General features: G+C 41.4%; 1 protein-coding gene across 2 annotated transcripts in view; it reads left to right on the forward strand.

Annotated features, from left to right (window-relative positions):
- Positions 1 to 25,357, forward strand: part of PDE4B (phosphodiesterase 4B) — a 468,208-nt gene that overhangs the window by 354,274 nt on the left and 88,577 nt on the right. For both annotated transcript variants that reach the window (XM_061633352.1, XM_061633353.1), the window contains 4 exons: positions 11,567 to 11,761; positions 15,376 to 15,412; positions 20,104 to 20,174; positions 23,070 to 23,119. In XM_061633352.1, coding sequence (XP_061489336.1) covers positions 11,567 to 11,761; positions 15,376 to 15,412; positions 20,104 to 20,174; positions 23,070 to 23,119 — 353 coding nt within the window. The remainder of the gene's footprint in view (positions 1 to 11,566; positions 11,762 to 15,375; positions 15,413 to 20,103; positions 20,175 to 23,069; positions 23,120 to 25,357) is intronic.

The raw sequence follows: 25,357 nt of genomic DNA on the forward strand, positions 1-25,357 counted from the left end.
CAATATCCAAAGGGACCTGGATAGACTAGAAAATTGGGCTGAAATTAATAAAATGACATTCAATAAAGACAAACGCAGGATTCTGCATTTAGGCCACAAAAACAAAATGCACAGGTACAGGATGGGAAATACCCGGCTTAGCAGTAGTGCGTGTGAGAAGGACCTTGGAATTGTAGTGGATCGCAAGTTGAACATGACCCAGCAGTGTGATGCTGCAGCAAAAAAGACAAACGCGGTTTTGGGATGCATAAACAGAGCTATAGTTTCCAGGTCGAGGGAAGTAATAGTCCCACTATATTCTGCATTAGTCAGGCCTCATCTGGAATACTGCGTTCAGTTCTGGGCGCCTCATTTTAAGAAAGATATAGACAAGTTAGAGCAGGTTCAGAAGAGGGCGACAAGGATGATAGCCGGTATGGAGAACAAGTCTTATGAGGAAAGGTTGAAGGAACTTGGCATGTTCAGTCTGGAGAAAAGAAGGCTGAGGGGTGACATGATTACACTCTTTAAGTACCTGAAGGGCTGTCACATAGAGAAGGGTACAGATTTGTTCACTGCTGCCCCAAAGGGTAGGACTAGGTCTAATGGTTTTAAGTTGCAGGAGCGTAGATTCAGATTGGACATTAGAAGGAACTTCTTGACAGTAAGGGCAGTTCGGCAATGGAACCGACTGCCTAGGGAGGTGGTAGGATCCCCTTCGCTGGATGTCTTCAAGCAGAGGCTGGACAGCTATCTGCGGGAGATGCTCTAGCTGTGGATTTCCTGCTGTGAGCAGGGGGTTGGACTCGATGGCCTACAAGGCCCCTTCCAACTCTATGATTCTATGATTCTAATAGGATGAGCTTTTCAAATTACCTAAGTAATGGAAACCTATTACCGTGGTAGATAGAGAATTAAGGTTATGAATTAAACAATATTTTTGAGAGCAGCAAGGGGAGTGTTACTGAGAAAACTGGCCTTGTGGGAGGCCTAACTCTTTTAGATAACTTAGGGAAAAGGTTGCATAGACAGACTACCACCGTGGACATTTGAAAACAGCCTCTTATGCATTCTGCATTTAGAAGCTGCCCCTCACAGGGTTGAGGGCAGGGGCTTTCCAAATCAACAGACATGACATCCAGGCAGGCCTGAGCCCTGCTGTTTCCCTTCATAAATCAATAGCTGAACCGAGCTGTGCTTCATTTATGCTGTGGTTTATCATTGGAAACATCCAGCATCCAACCAGCACCTTTCTCCATACCCCAATCTCACATATTTAAGGTGTGTGGTACATTTCTGATTAAGGAAGGCCTGCTCTGCATGACATCTAGGAAGGCTGACAGCACAATCTTAACTATACCTACTTAGAAGTAAGTCCTATTGCATTCAATGGGACTTACTCCCAAGCAAATGGAGTTAGAATTTGCAGCCTTAAATGCCTTCCTTTAGAACAACTGCGGGGAACCTTTGGCCCTCCAAATGTTGCGGAGCTACAATTCCCATCATCCCTGGCCATTGGCTGAGGCTGATGGGAACTGTAGTTGAGCAACATCTGGAGGGCCAAAAGTTGCCAACACCTGCTTCAGAATGTAAGCATTGTAGCTTGAGCCCATCTAGGAACTGACATTTCTGACCCAGAAGCCCTCAGCTTTGCTTAGTCACATCTATGTAACTTGAAGTACATATAGAACAAATACAAATTCTACCTTTTGGGGGTGGGAAGGGAAAGGGGACTTGTGTTTTTTTTAAAAAAAATCCATGACAGGCAAATATTATCTATGACAAGATTTGGAATCAGCAAGATTCATGGACTCAAACATTCCAAGGATCTGTTCACCCTGTATGGCCTTCAGAGTGAATAGTGAATTATACCACAAGTGCCTATATGCCTTATTTCAATGAATTTGTTCTTTGAAGTTCTCCCACTTACATTATTAATAGTTAATTGTTCTGGCATGACAGTTGGCTATGTGTAGGATACTACTGTAAATGTTCTACAGTGATCGCAATTTGTTTCTAGCATTTATCCATTTTTTAAACAAATTTAATTAGGTTGATGCTTTTACTCTTTATGGGCCCTTTAATTATTGTCAAGATTAATCTAGAAAATAGAAGCAATGTTTATCCTAGATGAAATTTCAGGAGTAGTTCATTATACTTTTTGAAATTAAAAAATAGGAACACAATTAAAAGATTAAACCAAAAATAATAATTATTAAACATCAGAAAAGGAGCTGGGACTTTCTCCCACTGGGCTGTTCCCAGGAAAACAGGAGGTTGCCTTGTAGTGAGACCAACTAGGTATTGTCAACACTGATTGGTAGCAGCTTTCCTGGAAGTAGGAGAGACCGACGGAGACACCCAGGGAATCGAACCTGTGTGTTTCTGCATTGCAAAGCAATTGCAAAGCATGTGCTTTACCACCGAGCTGCTCTGGTCCTTTGCTGCTGCTGCTGCTGCCGCCAGCCTTTCACAGCCCCTCCTCACCTCAATTTCCCTTCCATTCCAGGCAAGGTAAGGGCAGGAGGCTTGGCTGGCACGGCTCGGAACACATGCGTCCCGCGCAGAGCTGGACCCCTCCTGGGCACATGCATGCTTGCACAAGGAGGACCCCCTCCCCTCTCTCTCTACCTCCCTCATAACTTGGGCGCTCCTCTCCCCGACCTTGTTGTTTAAAGTGCCCAGGAAACGAGCGCAGGAGCAGGAGGCGCCACCTGGAAGGCAGTGGAGCTGAGGCAGTCAGCTGCAAGAGCCCCGGAAGGGGGAGAGGGAGCCGGCGCCTGCTTTGCCACAGGATCCAGGCTGGTGGGATTAAGAGCCACAGGGGAGGAGTGCGCCGGCTCCGTCCTTCGCTTCTGCAGCCCGGGGCTAGAGAACGTGTCAGGCAAGGCTCTTGCAAGCTGCCTGCTCTCGCCTTTCCCCGGCAGCCTTTTGCAGCTCCCTGGCTTGCAGAGACCATACCGAAAAAGGAGTCCATGCCGATCTAGATGAATCCAGAGCCTGACGGCTCTGTCATCACCTCAGCTGAGTGACTCTGGCGCCGGAGGGGAGGAGAGAAGGAAGCTGCAGCCCTGGGTCAGTGCGGCCAACCCTAGATGTCCTCACTGGTTGGCCCAAGTTGCTCCTTCATCTCCTCGGAGAGTCTTGGAGGGTTTCTTTACCTGGACGTTTGTATTGTGGGAAGTTGGAGCTGTACAAATCTGTACACCCAAGACCAAGACTTTCCCCGCTCCCTCCCAAGTAACGTCCAAAAGTAATGGTGGAAACGTTAAAGTTGCAGCTCAAAAGTAATGAAATGACTACTCGTTCTGTTACCAGCAAAATGTAACGAAGTTACCCACTCGTTACTCAAAAAAGAAATAAGTTACAAGTAACTCGTTATTTATAACGAGTTACTTCCAAGCTCTGGTTTGGACGTAATGCTAAGCAAGTAGCTCCATGGTTTGTTTCAAATTAAAGAAGGATATGAGTTGTGTGCACTAGCAGTGCAGCTCTCAGACATAGGCTAATTTGCTAGTTAATAGCTTTGTGTGACATCTTCAAATACCAAGTAGTTTTTACTTCTGCAGTACTTTTGAAGAAGTATTTATTTTAAAATTCACCTATTTAACAATTAATGGAATAACTGGCACCAGATTCAAGCTGAATTTGATAGTTTGACATCTTTTCGGACCGGCACCTATTTCTTGCTGCGGGCTGCGGCTGTAATCGGCACAGATTTTACTGTCATGGCTGCAAATTGGCAAGAATTTATTATTTTGAACTTTCCCCCCTATTTTACATTGAGTTATTTTATAACACTCTGTAAATGGCTCATTTCCAAGAAGCCAGCATTTCATGCCCTTGTAACCTCCATCACTTGTCAATCAACTGCTCCCCAAGATGTTGGACGTTGCTAACAAGGAAAAGCAGCTCCAATTAGGCAATTTAAAACTGCGTTTCATTGTACTTGCAAATACCTGTGCTTTGAAGCCTCCAGGGTTCATTCTTTAGTCCCATTTTTCACTGCTCTCACACTCCCTCACACCCCCCAATTTTAGGAACCTTAGTATTTTATAGAAATGTTCCCAATGAAGCCAATTTTGAATCTAGATCGTCCTAAGGGTAAAGGGTAACCTGTTCATAAGCCTGACACCATTTGGTTCCAATCAGGTAATCTCCGAGGCTTTTGCCTTGGAATCCAGAAAGCACTTGTTGCAAGAGGAAGGGGAAACTGTTCCTCTCTTCCAGAGGGTCCTTCAGGCCTCCTCTTTGGTAAAGAATAGATGAATAAACAACACATATGCAGACATTTACATTATAATATCTTGAGATGTCATGGCTCCTGACTTTGATAACTATGCAATTTTGGCCACCGGAAAACCCCCCACCGCAGATTGAATCCCCCAAAAACATGCACAGCAGATCGAATTGGCAAGTGCGAGAGCAAGCGGGAACAAAAATATGGTGGATCAGGATTAAAGGACAGATTGTCAGAACGCAAGCTGATCGGAACCATGCAGTGAATCCCGTCCCTAATGTAGATGTGCAACTTTGGCTGAGTCAGGGTAAAATTCTTGCCACATAGAGAAGGTGGACAATGCTACTAGTAGCATAACATGAGTTTTCTCTCTCTCCCCCCATTGCTATTAGGAACAATGGGAGAACTTGGTGTGCCCTTAGTAATATCATATAGTTAGATCTGATTGGCTATGTGGTGCTACAGTGTCATTATGATTGCTGTGTGGTCCCTGGACTTCCGGGAAGGGTGACTTAGCCTGTGCCTGCTTTTGAGACGGGCTCCTGCCTCAAAAGAAGCTTATTCAGATATATCAGTCAGTTTTTTCTTTTTTTTTTGACTGATTAAACTTCTCCCGGGTAGGGAGAAACGAAGAGATTAACCTCAAAGCCTATTTTTGTTGGGACGACCAGATCTCATTAATTTATGGGACGAGGTCCAGCCGACGAAGGTGGGACGGATTTTTAACAGCAAGCTCTATCTGATAAAGCGAACGTTCACCTTATCTTCTAAGAGAGAACGCACTAACAGGCAAGCACCCTTCTTTCTATATTTTTCTTTTACTTGACTTAAATTGTTGCTGTTTAAAAGAGATTTGCCAGATTGATCAGTTTTTGACATCTCACTGGGGAGCCATAACTTCTCTCTGCTACGCACTAATTAATAGCTTATCTCTGTTTTTGTTGCAAAAAGCTGTCCTGGATTTGCATTCTAAAGATATACACAGAAGAGGGATTTCTATTCCAGATTTTTATTTTGAAAAATATTATACTGTTTTGAGACTACTCTCTTTTTGGTCTATTTTATTTTGACGAATCTGTTTCTTGACGATTGCCATTAATTGTTTCGATCCTGGGAACTGCATTTTGTTTACTTAACTATTGGAGAGATAAGGCTGTCTGCTCTGTTTATACTGTGATGTCACCAAGTTTGGAGTATTAACCCAATTGTTGCTGAAATAAGAAGTGGTTTTCCTATATTTTTCTTTTAAAATGGCAATTAAGAAAGTGGCTGAAAATCTGGAAATAACTATGTTTCAGAAAATAATGGATGAGATTGAGATAATGAAAATTGAATTGAGTAAAATGAAGCAGGAGATTAAAGATATAAGGGTCCCTGTGAGAGAGGTGACCCTGGAAGGGGTCCCTGTGAGAGAGGAGACCCCGGAGATTGGAACAGGGGTCCCTGTGAGAGAGGTGACCCTGGAGACTGGAATAGGGGTCCCTGTGAGAGAGGAGATCCCGGAGATTGGAACCAACGTGGAACAGGAACAAGATTTGGAGTCTATGGACTTTAGAAATAAAATCTATTGTTTGGAACTCAATGTTATCTCTGAAGAAATGAATGAAGATTCTAGAGATAAAGTTATCAATGGCATGGATAATCTTCTGGACTGGAATGATGTGATGGAGCCCAATATAGAGAAAATCTATGGAATTAACTGCAGCCATGTGACAATGGAAAAACTTTTAAGAGATGACCCAGTGTATTTTGAAAAAAAGAACAGAGATATGATTTTACAGCAGTATTTCAGCAACCTATTCAGAATGGATGGCAAGAAAATATTTGGGATAGAGGTAATCCCCATCAGACTCTTACTATATGACTATGGCTTTGACAGCAAGATTATTATGGAATACTGATAATGGAAGATTGGATATTGAAATTACTGGACTTAACAAGACTACTGAAGATGGAAGATGGAAAATGGAACTAATAGAGATAATAGAACAATGGCTACTGAAATTATTGAACCTAACAGATTCTGATGTGATGGATTAATTGAAATGTTTATTTTGACTATGGTTATGACAATAAGATTATCATAATTAGTAATGAGATGGATTAATCGATATGCTTATCTGGAAAAAAAAATTGATAGATATATTTCTTAAAGAATTGAAACCTCTCTTTGACTTTTTGTGGAAAGAATAAAGTAATGTTTATGAGATTTGATGATTAAGTAAGATAACTACTGGAGGAAAGTGATTTTATAATATGACTTAAGAGACAGGATTGTTATATATTATAGACTTATAACTGATTTGATCTTTGACAAATGGGAAGTCAATATTTTACTCTTTATTTTTTATTTTTGTTTTTTTTTCTTTTTTTCTTTTTGTTTAACTATTTTTGATTTTGTTTTTTGTCTTTGAATGTTTTATGATTTTGTCTTGTATGTTTTATGAAAATCTGAATAAAAATTATTGAAAAAAAAAATGATTGCTGTGTGGTCCCTGATTAGCTGGGGAAGAAGAAGACCGTTCAAGTAAGAAAAAAAAATACAGCTGAAGCAGAAGCCACCATGCAAACAAGGTTGTAAATAGACATATGTGAAAGAATGGAAAATAGTGTGGGGGGGTTATGTCTCCCTTAAATGACAGCTTTCATAGTAAAAAGCTCACTAACATCTGGTTCAATATTAGAAAGTGTTCCAGTTTGTGCTGCTTCTTACAGGCTCATTCTACCATATGAGTGATTTCAGACTGGATCAGTTGAATTTATGTCCTATGCTAAAGATGCGTTCAGAAGGCATACTAACAGAGCAATCCAAATGCTGGGAAGTCAGCGGGGAGGGGTGTGTGGCAGAAGAGCTGGTGGAAAGCTCCATGGGATCCTCCTGCTGCTCGGGAGCCACTAGCCCAGCTGAACACCAGCTCTGTTACAGGCCATGTAGCTCCGGCTCCAACAAACAGGCCTCCAAGGGAGTAAATGCTTCCCATAGGCCACAATGGAGAATAAATAAAATATTTTACTGTACTGGCCTTTTGGCCGGCAGCGTTTTCAGGGGGATTGGGACCTGGAGGAAGGTTCTGAACATGAAGAGGATCTCGCGTAAGTCCCCCCCCACAGCTCCTCCCATCCACACCCCTGGAACACCCTGTTTTTGGGGCTTCTGCTGGCCCTCGATCTGCCAGACTGGCCTACCTGGAGGCACCAGCAGGCTCCTGGCAGTGTCACAGCTCAGCAGCAGCAGAGCCTTACACAGCTGGGAGCCTGCCGGCGCAGCTGGGGATCTACCGCATCCAACTCATGCCAGCCTGGCAGAAAGAATTAGTCAGGACAAATATTCAAATATAAATTTCCTGGTCTTGATTAAGAGCTTGAGAGAATATGCATCCAGGTGGAAGATACACGCTGCTTTCCCCCCCTTTTGGTCCCTCACTGCAAATACCATTTAACTAATAAAAAAGGTACAAATTCAAGGTGTGTGCATAACCTCACTTTTTCGTGAATATTCTTGAGTCCTCACCATTAGTATCTGAAAAACAAGCACCATTCCTTACCTTGTGGAGCACGGTATTGGCTAGAAGAAAATTATATATTAATAAAGTCTGTTAACCAGTACTTTGACAGTGGTGCCATCTCCCATCGTTGTTGAACCCGTGCCTCTGTCCCTATCTTTTAGTAGTGCAATCTGCTGCATCTGTCCCTAGGTCTTATGTGCTGACGGTTGTTGTTTTGTAAACCCTTCTCATCAAATGAAATGTTCATAAATATTCTAGAGCACCTTAGTAGCTGAGAATTAATTTTATTGATCTCAAGACAGAACTCATAAAGCTAATTGGTATATTTAAAAGACTTCAGTATGAGATCACCTTATTATACAGCCATGAGAGTGGGCTCCTACTGGGAGGAAGGGCAGAATATAAATCTAATAAATAAATAAATACAATAGCCAGCATGGATTTTTCACATTTTTCCATGTTAAATTGAAAATACCACCCATGCAATTCTGCTGCTTCCCATAAGCTCATTTCAAAACAAAATCTTATGAAATTTATAGCCCTGAACTCAGAAACACTTGCCTAACAACCCTATGTTTTCAAGTAGTTTGTGAAGGGTACTGAGAGTTGTTAGGAATAGGGTTGCCAGGTCAGAAGCATCTCAAACCCTGAGATTTCTAGTGATGTCATGGGGGCAGGTCGTACTGATGTCACAGGGGTGGTCTGTAGTGATGTTATAGGTGGGCTCAAGTGATGTCACAGGGGTGGGCCCAAGTGATGTCATTAAGCATGATACCTTAAGCATCAACCACAGTTGCTTAGAGCATACAATTCAAACAAAAACATTTCCTCTGATTGGAAATTAAGATAGAAATCTTAGCTAAAAGATAGAGCCTGGGTAGGGAATCTAGCCTACTTGCTTCTGGCAAGAAGGGCTTAAATGCCTCAGGCCAGGCCAGTCACCAGAAGGCCATTGTAGGAAGAACGGAGCCTCATGTTGTGGAGATGTTAGATAGGAGCACTCAGGAGTAAAGATGGATGCCCCTGAAGGCTGCAATTCTAAACACACTTACCAAGCCCCATAGAACTCAACAGGACTTACTTCTGAGCAGATATAGTTTGGATTGTGCTGTTGATAAAGCTTGACTAGGGATCCTCTGCAAAGCTTGGGAACAATAACAATTGAAGCCACACTTCCCAGGATGTGAATTCTCTTTTACCACTATTGGGCAAGAAATAAACCGTCATGCAACCAACAAGGTTCATCATCTGTGGGTTTAAGGAGGTTGAGCTGAGCACATGGAACCACTGGTGTTGCTTCTATGGCTGTAAGGGAGTGAGGTTAAAGGTAAATTAAATGCAAACAGAAAAAGAAAAACAAAAGACAGTGATGATTTCCTAAATGCAATACTATACCAACCACAACAAAGTTCCTATGAGTAAGGCAGAAAACTCAGCATCCCACAGCCAGTCACAAGGGAGGAGAACCATGACCACCCCAAGGAAGAAGGGCACACTTAAAATGTACAGGAAATAATAATCTACAACCATAGTGTGAAATCAAATACTGATCAGGACATAGTATGAAGAAATATTTATATAAGATTGAATGCCAAAGATCTTTATTTACACAACCTGTAAAGATATTTATAGTGCAATGATTGTTTACTCAGAAGCAAGTCCCAATGTATTCAATGGGACTTACTCAAACAGGGAAGTGTGCACAGAACTGCAGCCTCAAGTGATAAGGAACACTCACCCAACCCAAAATTCAGAATCATGCCACTTGAAACTGTTTTGCAACTGTTTATACTTTTCATGGTTATTGGATTTTAAAAGGATTTATTTCTTGTTGTGAGCTGCCTTGGTTTCCAATCAGCAATCCTACCTCACAGGGTTGTTGGAAAGACTCCATACATACACTGGAGATGTAAAAATACATAGACCCCATATAATCGTTTATTGTCAAAACCAGTTGGTCATTGCAGAACTTTTTTAAAAAATAACATCGGTATTAGTTTCCTACATAATAAAAGCAGTGATACCTATGTAAGCCCTGCTTAATTACTTTAAAAACAGAATTGGAGGGGGAGAGAAAGATTTACAACACAAGCACAATCCTTTGCTATGTTCACTCAAAAGTCCCATTAATTTACAGCACAATCCTAACCATGTCTATTCAAAAGTGAGTCCTATTGAATTCAGTGGAGTTTACTCCAGGTATGTGGGATTAGCATTACAGCTTTACTCCCAGAAAAGCAAGTACTGGATTAAGGTTTCATACTGGGAAGTTTTTCAAAACATTGCTCTCTTCAACAGCCCTGGAAAATTTAAACTTGTTTGACTCCTGCACACAACAGAAAAAGAAACTTTTGGTACTGTTGAAAGCTATATACATACTCAGTTTATGAGATTTTCAGATAAACAGGAAAAAAACAACCATTTTCTACCTTGCAATGCAGTCTAAGTACTGCCTGGAGGTCCAGAAATCCCTTGTCAATCACAACCCTGACTTCACTTATTGGCTACAAACCTGAAAGGGTGGGGTTAGAGCAGCCAGTTAAGAGATCATTTCATTGAAGTTGCGGAGGGGGGCAGCTGATGTTTTGGTGTATATCTTGTGGGCCAGACCACCTAGAAACTTTTTTTTAATGAAAGCTGAGAGTCTAGAGATTAATCTGACTGTCCCGGAGACCCAGAGAGGACCCCAAAAATCTGGAGTCTCCAGGTGAAAACCAGACATCTGGCATTCCCCTGAGAGAGCTCCAATGCCCAAAGTGGTTCAACAGTCAGCCCCTCTTCCCACAGAATTCTGGCGATTGTAGCAGTCTCCTAGCAACTCTCAGCCCCCTTCACAAATTATACTTCCCAGAATTCTTTCAGGGAAGCCATGACTGTTTAAAATGGAAAAAATGTCTGGCGTGGATGTGGCCCAGGACAGCTTTGATTTAAATTTGTGTGGGGATTACATGTGTCTGCTGTAGAATAAAAAGGTGGGGGAAACTCTGAAAAATAATGATACTGTTAACAATATTTTCCTTTTGGAAAAGGGGCTTTGCCTCTGCCCAGTGCCCACCCACTGATTTCAGGTGTTGCCACCACTCACCAATTCTTCCAAGATACACAGGAAGTAGATAGGACTGTGAAATACCAATCCAAATTGTGTTTGCATTTTTACAAATTTGTAGGGCAGTACAATATCTCAGAGAGGAGGTCAGATCTCCTGCTCCTCTGGTGCATTCACTATAGCTGCCCAATTTCCCTGCTTATAAAAGTTTGATAGAAATATCTGTTGGTTTTAGGTACGTACTTAACTCGCAAGGTTTTTTTTTTTTGCCTATTATTGAACTGTATTTTTTGTTATCATTTATCTGATTTGGGAGAAAAATTGCTACATTGCTATATTCCTGCAAATCTGAGCTTTCTATATTTTGATACCTCATTTGCTTTTCTCTATGACCACAGTAAGTACTCTAAAAGGTTATTCAAAGCTGGCTTTAACTTCACAAATAAATCTATAGATTTTTCAGCATGTATTGGGGGAGCGAATGAATGGAGATAATGTTTGGTAAAGGCAGATAATGATGTGCAGTGTTTGGGGACAATTTTAACAGAAATGATGTTAACAAAATGAAAACTAAATGGTAGTAAAATTGCAAAGGACTACAATAGCAATCACCACCAGGAAATATTATTCTGGTGGATCATAAAGCTGTCTCTTTCAGTAGCAGGAGGGATTGTGCTGTTTGCTAAAATAAATCACAAGTAAATGATTGTGTTTGTATATGAAAGCATTACATAAAGCGATTATTAAAATGAAGAATATGCTGTCCTGTAACAGTCATGTTTACCTCGTTCACAGCTTTGATGTGGAAAATGGCCCATCACCAGGTCGCAGCCCACTGGACCCCCAGGCTAGCTCTTCTTCAGGACTTGTGCTCCATACCACTTTCCCCGGGCACAGCCAGCGCAGAGAGTCATTTCTTTATAGATCAGACAGTGACTATGACCTATCACCAAAGACCACGTCCAGGAATTCCTCTCTTCCAAGTGAACAGTAAGTACACAACACAGTGTACTGTACTCAACTGTATGTATTAGGTCCATGTGCTATACCATGTATATTAATAAATTGATGGTCTAAGGTTAAACTATACATTCTTATTGATAATAATAAATTATTAGACATTTGCAGTACTGAGCATGTCTTATATTGAGAATATTTCTATCTGGTTCTATAGCCTTGCAGCAATCAAGTTATGATATTAAAACTTTTTAGCATTGTTGATTTAAGGGATGTTACATATAATTTGTAAGTGAAGATCAGCTTGGCCTTAGCTGGGTTTAAATGTTTTTATTAAAAACTTACCTCTTCATTCTGGAATTGTAAAACTGATCTCCTCTTCAGTTTGTACAACCAGGTCTACTGCTCTAGTTATATACTCCCCTCACTGGAGCTGGCTGTCCCACCTCACCTGCCTTTTGTAATTCTTTTTATGAGGTGACTGTCCTAAAATGAAATGGAAATGGAAATAGACTGCCTTCAAGTCGATTCTGACTTATGGCAACCATATGAATAGGGTTTTCATGGTAAGTAGTATTCAGAGGGGGTTTACCATTGCCTTCCTCTGAGGCTGAGAGGTAGTGACTGGCCCAAGGTCACCCAGTGAGCTTCATGGCTGTGTGGGGATTTGAACCCTGGTCTCCCAGGTCCAATACTCTAACCACTATGCCACACTGGCTAAAATAGGAGTAGTGAAATAAAAGAGTGAAGTGTGTCCCAGTGTTTCCCTGTATGTGTGACTCGTACCAGATGGTTCTAGGAATAATATACCTTGTATTCTCAGAACATTCACAATATCCAGGCAGTAATGTAAAACAAAGAGGAAATATTTTATTTTAAACCAAGAAATTATTTAGGACTATATGTATAGCTGGCACATGATGGGTACAATGATACAATTCTTCACCTTTCCCTGAACTCTGCTTCTCAATATTTCTATATTAACCTACTCTCAACCAGCTCCCAACTGTTTCCCTCTCTCTCCTAAAACCCCAACTCATTAGAACTTAACTCTCATCTAACTAACTTCATTACAACACCAATCTGAACTCCCCTGCTTAACCAACAAAACAGTCCTTTTTAACTCTCCCCCTATTCAAAATTCCAACGTCAGGATTAGCCCATGACAGAAAAGAGCGGAACCTGGCCCTTTTGATTTATGCACAATGCCTAGGTAATGTAGGCACTATTTGGAAAAAAAAATTTGCTTGAGATGCAAGTAAAAATAAATATGCAACTAATGCAACTAATGCCCCAAATGCAAAAATAATTATTGTATATGTATAAACAAAATATCCAGACCAACATAAACACGTCAACACAGATTGTAAGTTGCCATTTCTAGCCCCAAAGTATGAAAGAATCAGTTATATTGTCCCTTCATTCCAATTCTAGCATTTAACCAATTGATTGTTCTAGAGCAATCTTAGGGCTGCTTCTGGAAAAATAATTTTTGTTCAAAGAATAAAATTAAAAGTTACTCCACTGCTGTAAAATTGTAACATCCAAATAATGTGTGTGCTCATCAGCTGGGTGCCTATGGCCATCAGTTTCTGAGATTCTTATTATACCCATATCTGATGTATGAATACATACAAACATCTCTCCCTCTAATTCAGTGCCCTTATGATGGCATGACTGGAGCCAGAACAGGGCCATTGAGAAGAAGAGGGAACTGTATCAGCATAGTCAAGTAAACCCTGAGGCTTGGAAAAGTACAAAGAATCTGTTTTAAAAACCCAAATGGGGCATTGCCTGTTAAAAAGAAAATTAAATAAATAAAGCAGAAACAACCCAGCCTATGAATGTCTAGTCTCAGCTGGAAAAGAGGAAAAAGGGAAATCAGTGAAGGGTGAAGGTTTGCTTCTAATATCCTGGAGGAAGTCACAGCTACCTGGCAAGAACCTTAAACAGAATTATTTCTGTTATGGGGTGAGGAGACATCTTGCAATATTTTGTTGGTGGTTCCTCTTATGATTCCTAATTCAGTGGTTGTGGGGATGATGATGATTGAATATGTCAAGTTTTGTAATGAAATTAATTTAGAAAGCAAACAGGCTGATTGCTCATGCTGCCAGACCCAAATATATGTACTTCAGTAGACTTCTTATGATCAATATTAATCTAGCTAGGTAGATGACTTTAAAACTTCACTTTTAAAACATTCATTATATTTTACATATTTTTATATATAGATATAGATATATTCATTATATATTAATATAATAATAACAACAACAACAATAAATCCCAAATATTTCAATGACTTTCTACCATGCTTAGTATACACCATGCTGAAAATCTACAGGCAAAGCCCTGTGTTTAAATCATTAAAGGCAATGTCACAAGTCAACAAAAGCCAGGAAATTCAGAGTTGACCTTTACTCAGACTGTTAATGCTCTTTTTTCCAGCTGTGAGGGAATCTACCGCCCTAACTTTGAATGTCCTGGCTTTTATTCCTGTGTACTTCAAGAACCAAATGGGAGCTTCTAGTTGGATTATTTTCTTCTTATGAATACACACTAGGATTGGAGAACCAATCAAGTTAGAAGCAGCCTTTTATGGACAAATTCTCTGTTCTACTACAGGTGGTAAAGAGTTGTTTACTGAACAGAGGTTATTGCAAGCAAATATTATTTTCGGAATATCTTTTCAGCTTGCAAATATGTCCAGGGTGGCATAAATATTTAGATATGGTCATTTTCAGACTTATAAAAATATACATACACATTCTGGCCAAGTTCACATGTAACACTAAGCCAAATCATGGCTTAGGGTGAATGAGCAAAAGTTCAGGTTCCCAGAGGGAAGATCATGGCTGATTTGATCCTTCTGTTGCTGTCACACTGCTGTGAGCTAAGCTATGTTTTAGCTTAGTGTTACATCCGAAGCTGGCTCCTGGTTTATCTCACTCCAGATAAATCATGGACTGTAAGTCATAGGACCAACCTTGGTTATAGTTTATGGTTTGTCTAAGGAGAGAAAAACCATGAGCTTGGATTTGGATGTAATGCTAAGCCAAACCATGGTTTAGCCCTGGGTAACATGAGAGCAGCTGTACCAGAGGAGGAATAATGTGATCATGATCTTCTCTTCATGAACCCATACATTTGCTCATTAGCACTAAGTCATGGCTTGGCTTAGCGATACATGTGAATGGAGTCAAAGTATATTTTACAGGCGAAAAGCAGACCATATATTGTCTGCAACCCACCTGCTCCTTCATGGGCACTGTCTGAGGTGCACCATGGGGGTAGGAGAGAGATGTGGAAAACATCATACACAGCCAAGAGATACAAAAATGGCTGTGTACTAGAGAGGCTGGGGTTGAGATCCAAGGGAGTGAGGGCTAGACAAGATACAACACTGTGACAGTGGTGTATAGCAGTGAAAAGAATGGTATTTATCAGATTGATTCAAAGTTGCCACTCATGTGTTTGAGTTCAAATCTCTACAATCTTAATCTGAATGTACAGAATGAGTATGCAACTGTTACACAGGAAGTTGCCCAAAGTTTTAAAACAAAATGAGATTGCATCATGTTGTTTCTTGGCTAGGTAGTTATTTATTAAAATATGTGATTATTTTTCTTTTCATTTCTTACTAGACATGGAGATGACTTGATAGTTACACCTTTTGCGCAGGTATGTTCCAAATATTCTGACACCGATTCTAATGCTGATGGGGCTCTACGTGAAGCATTTGAGAGCCAAAAGTGAATGTATGAGTATTGCTCCTTTGCTTCACATGGATCCTGGCTCACATGATTCTTCCTCTGTCATTGCTTCGTAGGTCTTTCTTAATTCCTCTAGTTACAGTAGTTCCTACCCATTAGGGATGGGGGGGAACCAACTGAGTATGCATTTAAAGCTGAATTTATCAAATCTGCATTTCCTGAAAGAATATGAGAACCGAAACACAGCTATTCTTCAAAGTAGGCACTGGATTTTTGCTGTTCTCCAACCAAATAATGTTTACAAAAAGGCATAAATTCAGGGGAAATGTGCTTAAAATGAACAGAAAAATTAATTATATTAGGAGAAATTGGTTGCAAAATTGTTTATACTAGTCAAAGCTGTATAGAAAATATATTAGCTGAAATTTGCAAACAGTGCTGAAGAATTTTCATGAGCATTTCTTAAAATCACAAATTGTTGCAGAAGCGTGGAGAACTCATTTTTAAGATTGGAAAAATGAGAAACTGAGAGAACTGAAATTGACAATCCCTACTTCCCATCCCTCTAAAGCTATTTGTGAATTCTTGGCCTGATATGGCGCTGCTAGTGCTTTATGCTTTCAAGAATGACATCAAATTAAGAGTTTATGGACATCATGAGTATTTCTCTTCTTTCTGGTTGCTGTGATATTTCTTGACTCCCTATAGAAGCAGGTCTTCCACCCATCCCTTACTTCCCTGTTTTCCTAGAGCAAATGCACTAAGATTATGTGGGATTATGTTTCTGGCTACTGCTTTCCCTACAGAAGTACTGTGCTTGGTGGGTAACTATGGTTACCTAATATAAACCCTGTCCCTGATAACTGATAATCTGGCCAGATGGCCAACAAGAATGCCATGCCCTTCTCCCCATTCCAGCCCCACCCTATTGCAGCTGCACCTACGCCAGGCATCCTGTAGCAAAATTGAAGGCATGACTAGGCTGTGATGGTTCTATTATAAGTTATTACTGCTTTTGTTTTCTATATGTAGCTGTTCCTGTTAAGGATATATTATATGAGTTGTGTAGATTGTATAATTAACTTGAATAATCATCAGCTTTTATATGTTGGGCATGATCCAGACCAATTTAAAACTTTGACATCCCATTGTTTTAATGGGGAAGAGTTAAGTGTGTATTTATTTATTTATTTATTTATATCCCACCCTTCCTCCCAGAAGGAGTTCACGGCAGCAAACAAAAACACTAAAAGCACTTTAATACATCTTAAAAACAATAGACTTTAAAATATATTAAAACAAAACATCTTTAAAAACATATTAAAACAAAACATCTTAAAACATATTTGAAAAACAACTTTAAAAACATCTTCAAAAGTAATTTCAACACAGATGCAGACTGGGATAAGGTCTCTACTTAAAAGGTTTGTTGAAAGAGGAAGGTTTTCAATGGGCATCGAAAAGATAACAGAGATAGCGCCTGTCTAGTATTTAAGGAGAGGGAATACCAAAGGGTGCCACAACAGTAAAAGTCCACTTCCTATGTTGTGTGAAACTGACCTCCTGATAAAATGGTATCTGTAGAAGGCTCTCACCTGCAGAGTGCAGTGATCAATTGGGTATATAAGGGGTGAACCTATCTTTCAGGTATCCTGGTCCCAAGCTGTGTAGGGCTTTGAACACCAAAACTAGAACCTTGAACTTTGCCTGGTAGCTAATGGGCAGCCAGTGCAATTCTTTCAGCAGTGGAGTAATGTGTTGGTAATATGCTGCCCCAGTGAGCAATTGTGCCGCTGCATATTGCACTAGCTGCAGCTTCCGGATCAATCTCAAGGACAGCCCCACATAGAGTGCATTACAGTAATCCAGCCTGGAGGTTACCAGTACATGGACAATAGTGGACACACTATCCCAGATGACTCTTAGCCACTGAGGTAACCTGGGCCTCTAGCGACAAAGATGGATCCAGGAGCATCCTGCAGACTATGAACCTGCTCTTTCCAAAGGAGTACAACCCCATTCAAAGCAGGCAATAGACCAATTATCCAAACTTAGGAACCACCAACCCACAGTGCCTCCATCTTGCTAGGATTCAGACTCAGTTTATTGGCCCTCATCCAGGCCACCACCAAGTCCAGGCACTGGTCCAGGGCTTGTACAACCTCTCCTTCTTCAGATGTTACAGAGAAGTATAGCTGGGTATCATCAGCATATGGTTGACCTTTCACCCCAAATCTCCTGATGACCGCTCCCAAGGGCTTCATGTAGGTGTTAAACATCATTGGAGACAAGATGGTACCCTGTGGCACCCCACAGCACAATTGCCAGGGGGCTGAAAGACAATCACCTAATGCTCTTCTCTGAAAATGGCCCTGGAAATAGGATTGGAACCACTCTAAAACAGTGTGACCAATACCCATCTCACGAAGTCAGCTCAGAAGTATACCATGGTCAATGGTATCAAAAGCTACTGAGAGATCAAATAAGAATAACAGGGTCACACTCTCCCTGTCCTTCTCCCGATAAGTGTCATCCATCAGGGCGAACAAAGTCGATTCAGTCTCATAACCAGGCCTGAATCCAGATTGGAATGGGTCAAGATAATGTGTTTCATCCAAGAGTACTTGTAATAGTTGCACCACAATCCTCTCAAATCACCTTCACTAAAAAGGTAGATTTTGCAGTTGGGTTGTAGTTGTCACAAACCAATGGGTCCAGGATGGGCTTTTTCAGGAGCGGGCAGATTGCTGCCTCTTTCAAGGTAAATGGGACCATTCCCTCTCTCAAAGACATGTTGACCACACCCTGGATCCACTTGGTCATACCTCCTCAGCAAGTTTTAATAAGCCAAGAAGGGCAAGGCCCGAGAGGATATGTTGCTGGCTGCATTGTCGCAAGCACTTTGTCCATGTCATCAGGCCACATCAACTGATACTGATCCCAAGAAGTTGTGGCAGATGTTGCACTAGACACCTCACTGGGGACTACAGTAGAGTTAGATGGGACATCAAGATTACTACAGAGGCAAGCAACTTTACCCTCGAAGTGCCTTGCAAACAATTCACAGTGGGCTTCTGAAGGGTCTAAAACTCAATTTCCTGGAGTTGATGTTAACAGACCCCTGAGAAAAGCTCCACTGGACGGCTACTTGAGGATGCAAAGGAGGCAGAAAAGTGGGCCTTCTTCGCAGGGCCGGTTCCAGGAATGCCGGGGCCCCTGGGCATCAGCTTGCCCTGGCCCCCGGCGTTTGTGCATGCACGCATGCACACACCCCCATGCCCCCACCTACCTTTCTGCTGTCTTTTACCATTCCCTTAACAAAGATGGCGGCCATGGTTTTGGCCATGGTTTCCCTAACGGGATGATGCCTCCGCTGCCATCTTTGTTGATGGCACATGTGCGTGCTACGCGCGCACATCTCTACTGTCAACTAAGATGGCGGCAGGGGCTTCAGTAACTTAAGGAAACCGCAGCTTCCATCTTCGTTAAGGGCAATGGTAAAAGACAGCAGAAAGGTAGGTGGGGGTGTGGGGGGCACGGATCGCGGAAGGGGAGTGGAGGGGCAGCTGAGGGGCCCCCTGTAGCTCCAGGGGCCGTCGGGCCAGTGCCCAACCTGGCCGCCCTTTAGAGCTGGCCCTGCTTCTTCATCACACTCACCTCCACAGATTAGGCACAGTTATGATGTTTTACTCATGCCCAATCAGCCTCATGGCACGTCTTTTGCCATTTGCACTCTGACCGTCATCCAGCCTGTTTCATTGCCCTTAGTACACTGGTGTACCAAGGTGCAACCTAGACTCCACAATGCCAAAAAGGGCACTCGGGGCAACTATGTTAACAGCCTGCTGCATCTTGTTCTACAGAGTTACAAGGCCTTCAATAGGCTCACCTGCTCTATCTACTGGAAATTCCCTCAGAGTGTTCCAGAATCCAGTGGATTCTATTAGTCTCTAGGGACAGCCCATCTTAATCTCTCCACCATCCCTGCAGTGGAGGCTTGGAGCCATAAATCTAAACTTCACCAGGAAGAGGTCTGACCATGACAATGGAGTGACACCCCCACCATCTCCCAACCACCCTTTCTCCATCTGGAGCAAAAACCAAATCAATGGTGTGCCCTGCCCTATGTGTTGGACCAGTGACAACTTGAGACAGTACTATGGACGTCATGGAAGCCATGAAGTCTTGAGCTGGAACACTAGAGGCAGCCTCAGCATGGACATTGAAATCACCCAGGACTATTGTTCTGGGCTCCTCCACTACCACTCCCAGGGCAAGTCTTCTCCATTCTCCTAGTGCTGCAGCTGTTCCCAAGGACCCAAAGGGTTGCCAGGCTTTTATGCCCCCTGACCCAGCCAGGAGCTGCAAGAGACTGCAAGATTGAATGCAGTCTCTCTCTGGATTCAGGGCCAGGTAGGAGGTCCCAGTCCTTACAGCACTTAGCAGAAGAGAGAGCAATCTAGAGGAGCGAGGAAGCAAGCACCCAGATGCTCAAGTACTCACTCCCGGAGCAAGTCTCCTCCAGTTCCCCAGTGCTACAGCTGTTTCTCATCCACTGAAATCAATGGCGCTTGGGAGTATTTAGCTATCTACACGTTTATCTGTACATTTTGAATGGATGTATTTATTTTAATATTCAGCGGTCTTGTGTTTTGTTAGGTCTTGGCAAGTTTGAGGAGTGTAAGAAATAATTTTACATTATTGACAAATCTTCAAGGAACATCAAACAAGTAAGCTACCTTTTTTAAATGATGATGATGATGATGATGATTGTGCTACAACATTATTTGAGCTGCAATCTAAGAACACTTACTAAAGAGGAAGTAACTCTGAAATGGGTGGAAATTAGGGTTGCCAGGTTCAGGGCCTGAAACTGATCCTGTATCTTTAGGAGAAGAGAGAGTCAGCCAAGTGCAGGTGTTCTTGCACCACTGTAATGGGAAAAACCACAAGGTGGAATTCTCCCTTCCCCCTGCACAACTTTTAAAGATACAGAAGTCCTCTTGGTTGCCAGACCCGGCCTCAAAGAGGTCTTCTGTATCTTTAAAAGTTGTGCAGGGGGAAGGGAGAATTCCACCTTATGGTTTTTCTCAATATAGTGTTGCAAGAACACCTGCACTTGGCTGACTTTCTCTTCTCCTAAACATACAGGATCAGTCTCAGGCCCTGAACCTGGCAACCCTAGATTACCTTTGAAAATTACACCATAAGATAGATCTCCATTCTTAAGCTGATTTTTTTACAAATGAAGTGTTTGTGTTGCAGGCTCCTGACTAACATTTTGTCCAGGGACCTACAGTGAAAAAGTGTGTAGACCAAATGTAATGCATACAACCTATTGTACATTTAAGTCAATGACAAAATCCAATTGATTTTAATTAGGGTGATTTTAGTCATTATTTACACTTGCTAATAATTGGGAGTGAAATATTAAAAACCAATGAGGGCTCTGCATTAGTTTTAAATATGTCCAAGAATTTACCCTGTTAAAGTATTTGTGGATTCAAAACAAAATACTGTAAATCCGGCAGTTTTGAGCATAACTAACGCAAAGGCAAAACTCTTTACCCAGCACTTCAAACATTGCATTATATTGAAGTTTGCATGGCAGCTACCAAGAGCACTTTTTATATCTGCTTGTTGAAACTGATGCACAGATGGAACTGCAATTGTAATTAAATTGGCCAAGACCAGCACATTAAATTATGCCAGCACAGATTTTGGATTGGCAATCTAACGTGCATTTGGTGGTCCATTTGTCTCAGGAAGTAAGTTGTCATGTTTTGTACTTGCAACAGACTCTTCAGCAGGATTGGGGGACCTGTGACTCTTCAGATGTTGCTGGACTGCAGACCCCATGTTCTCTAACCATGAGCCATGCTGACTGGAGTTGATGGAACTTGAAGTCCAACAGCATCTGGTTAGCCACAGGTTCCCTATCCATATTCTAAAGAGTCTCCAAAGGCAGGGAGAAAATAAAAATACTTAAGTGTTTATAATGCACCTTTGAGTGTTCAGAGAGGTTCCCACTTTTTATCTCAGTAGCCTTTAAGATAGCCCTGTAAGGTAGCACATTCTTATTATGCTAACATTGCAGATGTTGGAAAGAGGGTGAGGCTGAGAGAGATAGTGGTTTGTGTAAAGCCACCTAAAGACTTCATGCTGAGGTGAAAGCTGAACTAAGAACTTCAAACTCACAGTCTATTGTCTTACAGCACGATCTAAATGCAAGATCTGCCAGGATGAGAGAGTTTGGATTTGCTGAAAGTTTGTTGGGCTTTCCTGGCTGAGCCAGGGCTCAGCACTAGTCCCTCATCCCTACTGAGCTAGTGAAACGACGATGTAACTCCCTTACCCCAGTTCAGCTGGTGGAACTTAAGCCAGTGGAACTTATGTTGGTGTAAGTCCCCCCCAAAAGGGGTATTCTGAGGCAGGACAGAGCAAGAAGAGACTTGCATCTATTCCAAATCCTGTTCAGCTCAGTCATGCGACTTAGGGCCCAGCCCTCAAAGCTCAGGCCCACACTCACCTGCTGGTTCAGATGGCCGTAGCCCATCTACCCGAGGCTCCTGAATGGAGTTTGGAATAGGAGTAACTTAGGTTGGTGTAAGTTACACTGGCCTGAGTTACGCTGGCTTCCTATGGTTAGGATTGCTCTGTTAGTCTCTACGATACAGAAACAAGGCTGCAATTCTAACCTGGGAGTAAGCCTCATTGAATTCAGGACTTCTGAGTAGACATGCTGAAACTGATAAACATTGAAGTCATTTTCAATGTCAAACATTACATGATCCTTCTGTGTTATATTATATAAAGCAGTGTCACCTCTGGCCTCTATTTCTTATATAGCTGTGTTTGAAGACAATGAAGCCAGAACAGCATATTTCTAATATAACTTTAAAAACTCTGTGATCTCTTTACTGTCACGGAGGTACTTGTAAAGCTATTCATAACGTTGATTCTCAAGATGTGTCATTTTGCTCCATCATTTGGGATAAATTGCTGCCTGTTAAAACTAAAGATTATTTGAGGAAATTAGTGTTCTCAAGATATTACTAATTACTTTTTCCTCTTGGTCTTATGGAGGCTCAAAGTGGTATTAAAGCAACCTAGGATGGCACATTTATAAAATTACTATTGTCTGTTTTTGTGGACTTGTATAGGCACCCCAATGCAAGTAGAATCCGTCTGTTGATTGCTCCATATAGAAAACACATTTTCTTTCAGCTCATGATTTTATAGAGTGTAGTTTCACTTTACCTATACTTGCAGCGTGGAGGTTGCTTGACAATGAATCTATGTGGCAGTTGCTCCATGTGGCAAGCTGTTTGTGAGCAGCAACTTGCCTCATAGAGGCATATATGTGGGATCCCATATATGTGGGATCCTTCATGCGAAACATTCCAGTCTGATGCTCATGGATGTGTGGAGAGAGAAAAACCTTGCTAAAAGCTGATCCACATGATAAGGTTCTTCATTCACACAATGCAGATAAACATTATTTGTTGTTCATGTGAAGTAGGCCTTAGTCAGACTGTGTTAAAGGCAAAACAACAACTTCAGACTGTATTAATTAATCAACCTGGCGATATGAAACTTATAATGTATTATTAATACTTGTGCAGGAGGTCACCAGCAGGAAATCAACCACCAGTCTCCAGGGTTAACATTCAAGGTATGTGTTTTATTGAACACAAATGCTTAACCAACAACTGTCTTTTATTTTAATAACAGTCTTGTGAAGAACACTATTGATTCCATTAAAATCCTATTAGAGACCTCGTATTTCAAACACCAGGGCCAGCACATTTATTGGGTCCTAGGCTATGGTCTGAAGGCACATGAGGCCACCACCTTGCTGAAGCTAAGCAGGTCTGGGTCTGGTCAGTGCCTGGATGGGAGACCACCTGGGAACCACATGTATGCCACCTTGGGTTCCATGGTGAAAGAAAGGTGGGGTATAAATGTAACAAACAAACAAATAAATAAATATCATGAAGCAAATCTGTATCATAATTACTTGTATATAATATAACCAGTACTGCAGTGCTTCCCCATTTCTTTGTGTTTGCTCTGGCCATTAATGAGAAGTGGAAGGAAAACTATTAGCCAATTCTATCATAACTTTTTTTTTTTGTAAACTGCTTTGAGCTTTTTCAAGTGTATATAAATTTTGTTAAATAAAAGAAAACATGAATGGTTACTTCATGGGAAATACGTTTTTTTTAAAAACTTGCATGATGGTTTGTGATTAAGGAGATTATTATTATGGTGGTAAGGACAATGACCGTCCACTGAGAAAACTGGGTACAGAGACACCAGCAGCAGATAGCAGGGTATGTATGTGACACATTAGCTAGAGGAAGAGAACAGTAGTAGATAGGAAGAGGTATAAGAAAAGATTCAGTTATGAGATATGGGATGGCTTTACAGTAAAGACATACAACAGGTAACTAAAATTGTAAGCAACCTGTTTGTACAAGTTTTATGTAGAGACTTCCACAACAGAGAGATGAATTTGATTGTCTTAAATTCTCTGTGCAGATACAGCAGAGACTGCTAACCTTTTTGGTCCCATGGACACATTTGCAAACCAGAGAAACCATCATGGGCACCATACACCCTGCAACCAAGCAGTGCACCCAGCAACCCATTCTACTAGTTACAATGCTTCTTTCAAGTCTAATTTTAGTGGAAGGAAGGGCACCAAGGGAGGTCACTGCAGCTACACCCATGGGCACCATGTTGGTGATGATGACTCCATGTTGGTTATATCTAACTGATGGTGGTATGTTTAAACTGAAATATTACATTTTGTTAATAATACATTAAGCCTTCTTGGACCATGCAAAAGCCTTTTTTTGAATTCATGCAAAATCCCTATCCATAAGACTTCTTGGGCCATGCAACAGTTCTGTGCATGAGCCTTTTTGAAGTTCATGCAACAGCCCTATCCATTACTGATGACAGTATAACTGACCTGGCTGGGGTACTGGTGTAAGTGGTTTGCCTCAGTATCCTCCTCTTGCACAGAGGCATCAGTTGGAACCAAGCAAACTGCCCCCAAGTCCAAAGAAGGTTTCTCTTAACAAATTTAGAGATGGCTCACAATTCCTCACTAATCCCTTTGTTCCTTCCGGCTTCCTTCAAGTGACATACTGAAATCTGCACATGCCACCATAGCCTCAGCCCTTGATAGATGCCAACATTACTTCATGATTCCAGGATGAATGACTGCCAGTCTTGGCCCTGGTTCTGTTGGCTATACAACTCTCTCACTAAGGCTTCAGCAATTCCACTGCATGATAAGACACCCATATAGCATACCTTGGTATCTGCAGGAAATATTTAACCATAGCAATAGATGTTCTTATGTTCTAACAGTATATAAGGAAATCCAGATAAAGGTGGAATATGTTTAGACTTTTTTTTTAATGTTCAGCTCACTCTTACAAAATGGGTGTGTGTGTAAATGATGCCCGAATTTAGGAACTGTGATTAATTTGGAAACAGATGGCCAATTAGAATTCCAACCAGCAAACATTAAGAGTTTCTGTTCATTAGGATAAATGTGACATGTGTTTTTTGCCAGTTTTCAGTGAAGACTAGAATCAAGAAGTGAAATACATTTATTGGTAGGGTCAGCAATATGTATATTGCATTCTTCTGGCTTCTGTTCCATGCTTTTGCAAAAGAAATATTTTTACCCAATACAAGACTATCAGTATTGTTAGTTTTTTTGAGTAACAAACAACATAACCCATTTCTAGTGCATACATTTTAACTCAAGGTTATGTTTCTGTTTTCCGTAGCTCCAATATGGAGACCCTCATCTGGTCTTTTTTGTTTCTCCTATCTTTTAAAGTGGAAATATCAACTAAAGGATCCCTTCAACAGTCCTCACAACAGTGCC

The sequence above is a fragment of the Rhineura floridana genome, chromosome 6 (assembly GCF_030035675.1).
Source record: "Rhineura floridana isolate rRhiFlo1 chromosome 6, rRhiFlo1.hap2, whole genome shotgun sequence".
Lineage (NCBI taxonomy): Eukaryota > Metazoa > Chordata > Lepidosauria > Squamata > Rhineuridae > Rhineura > Rhineura floridana.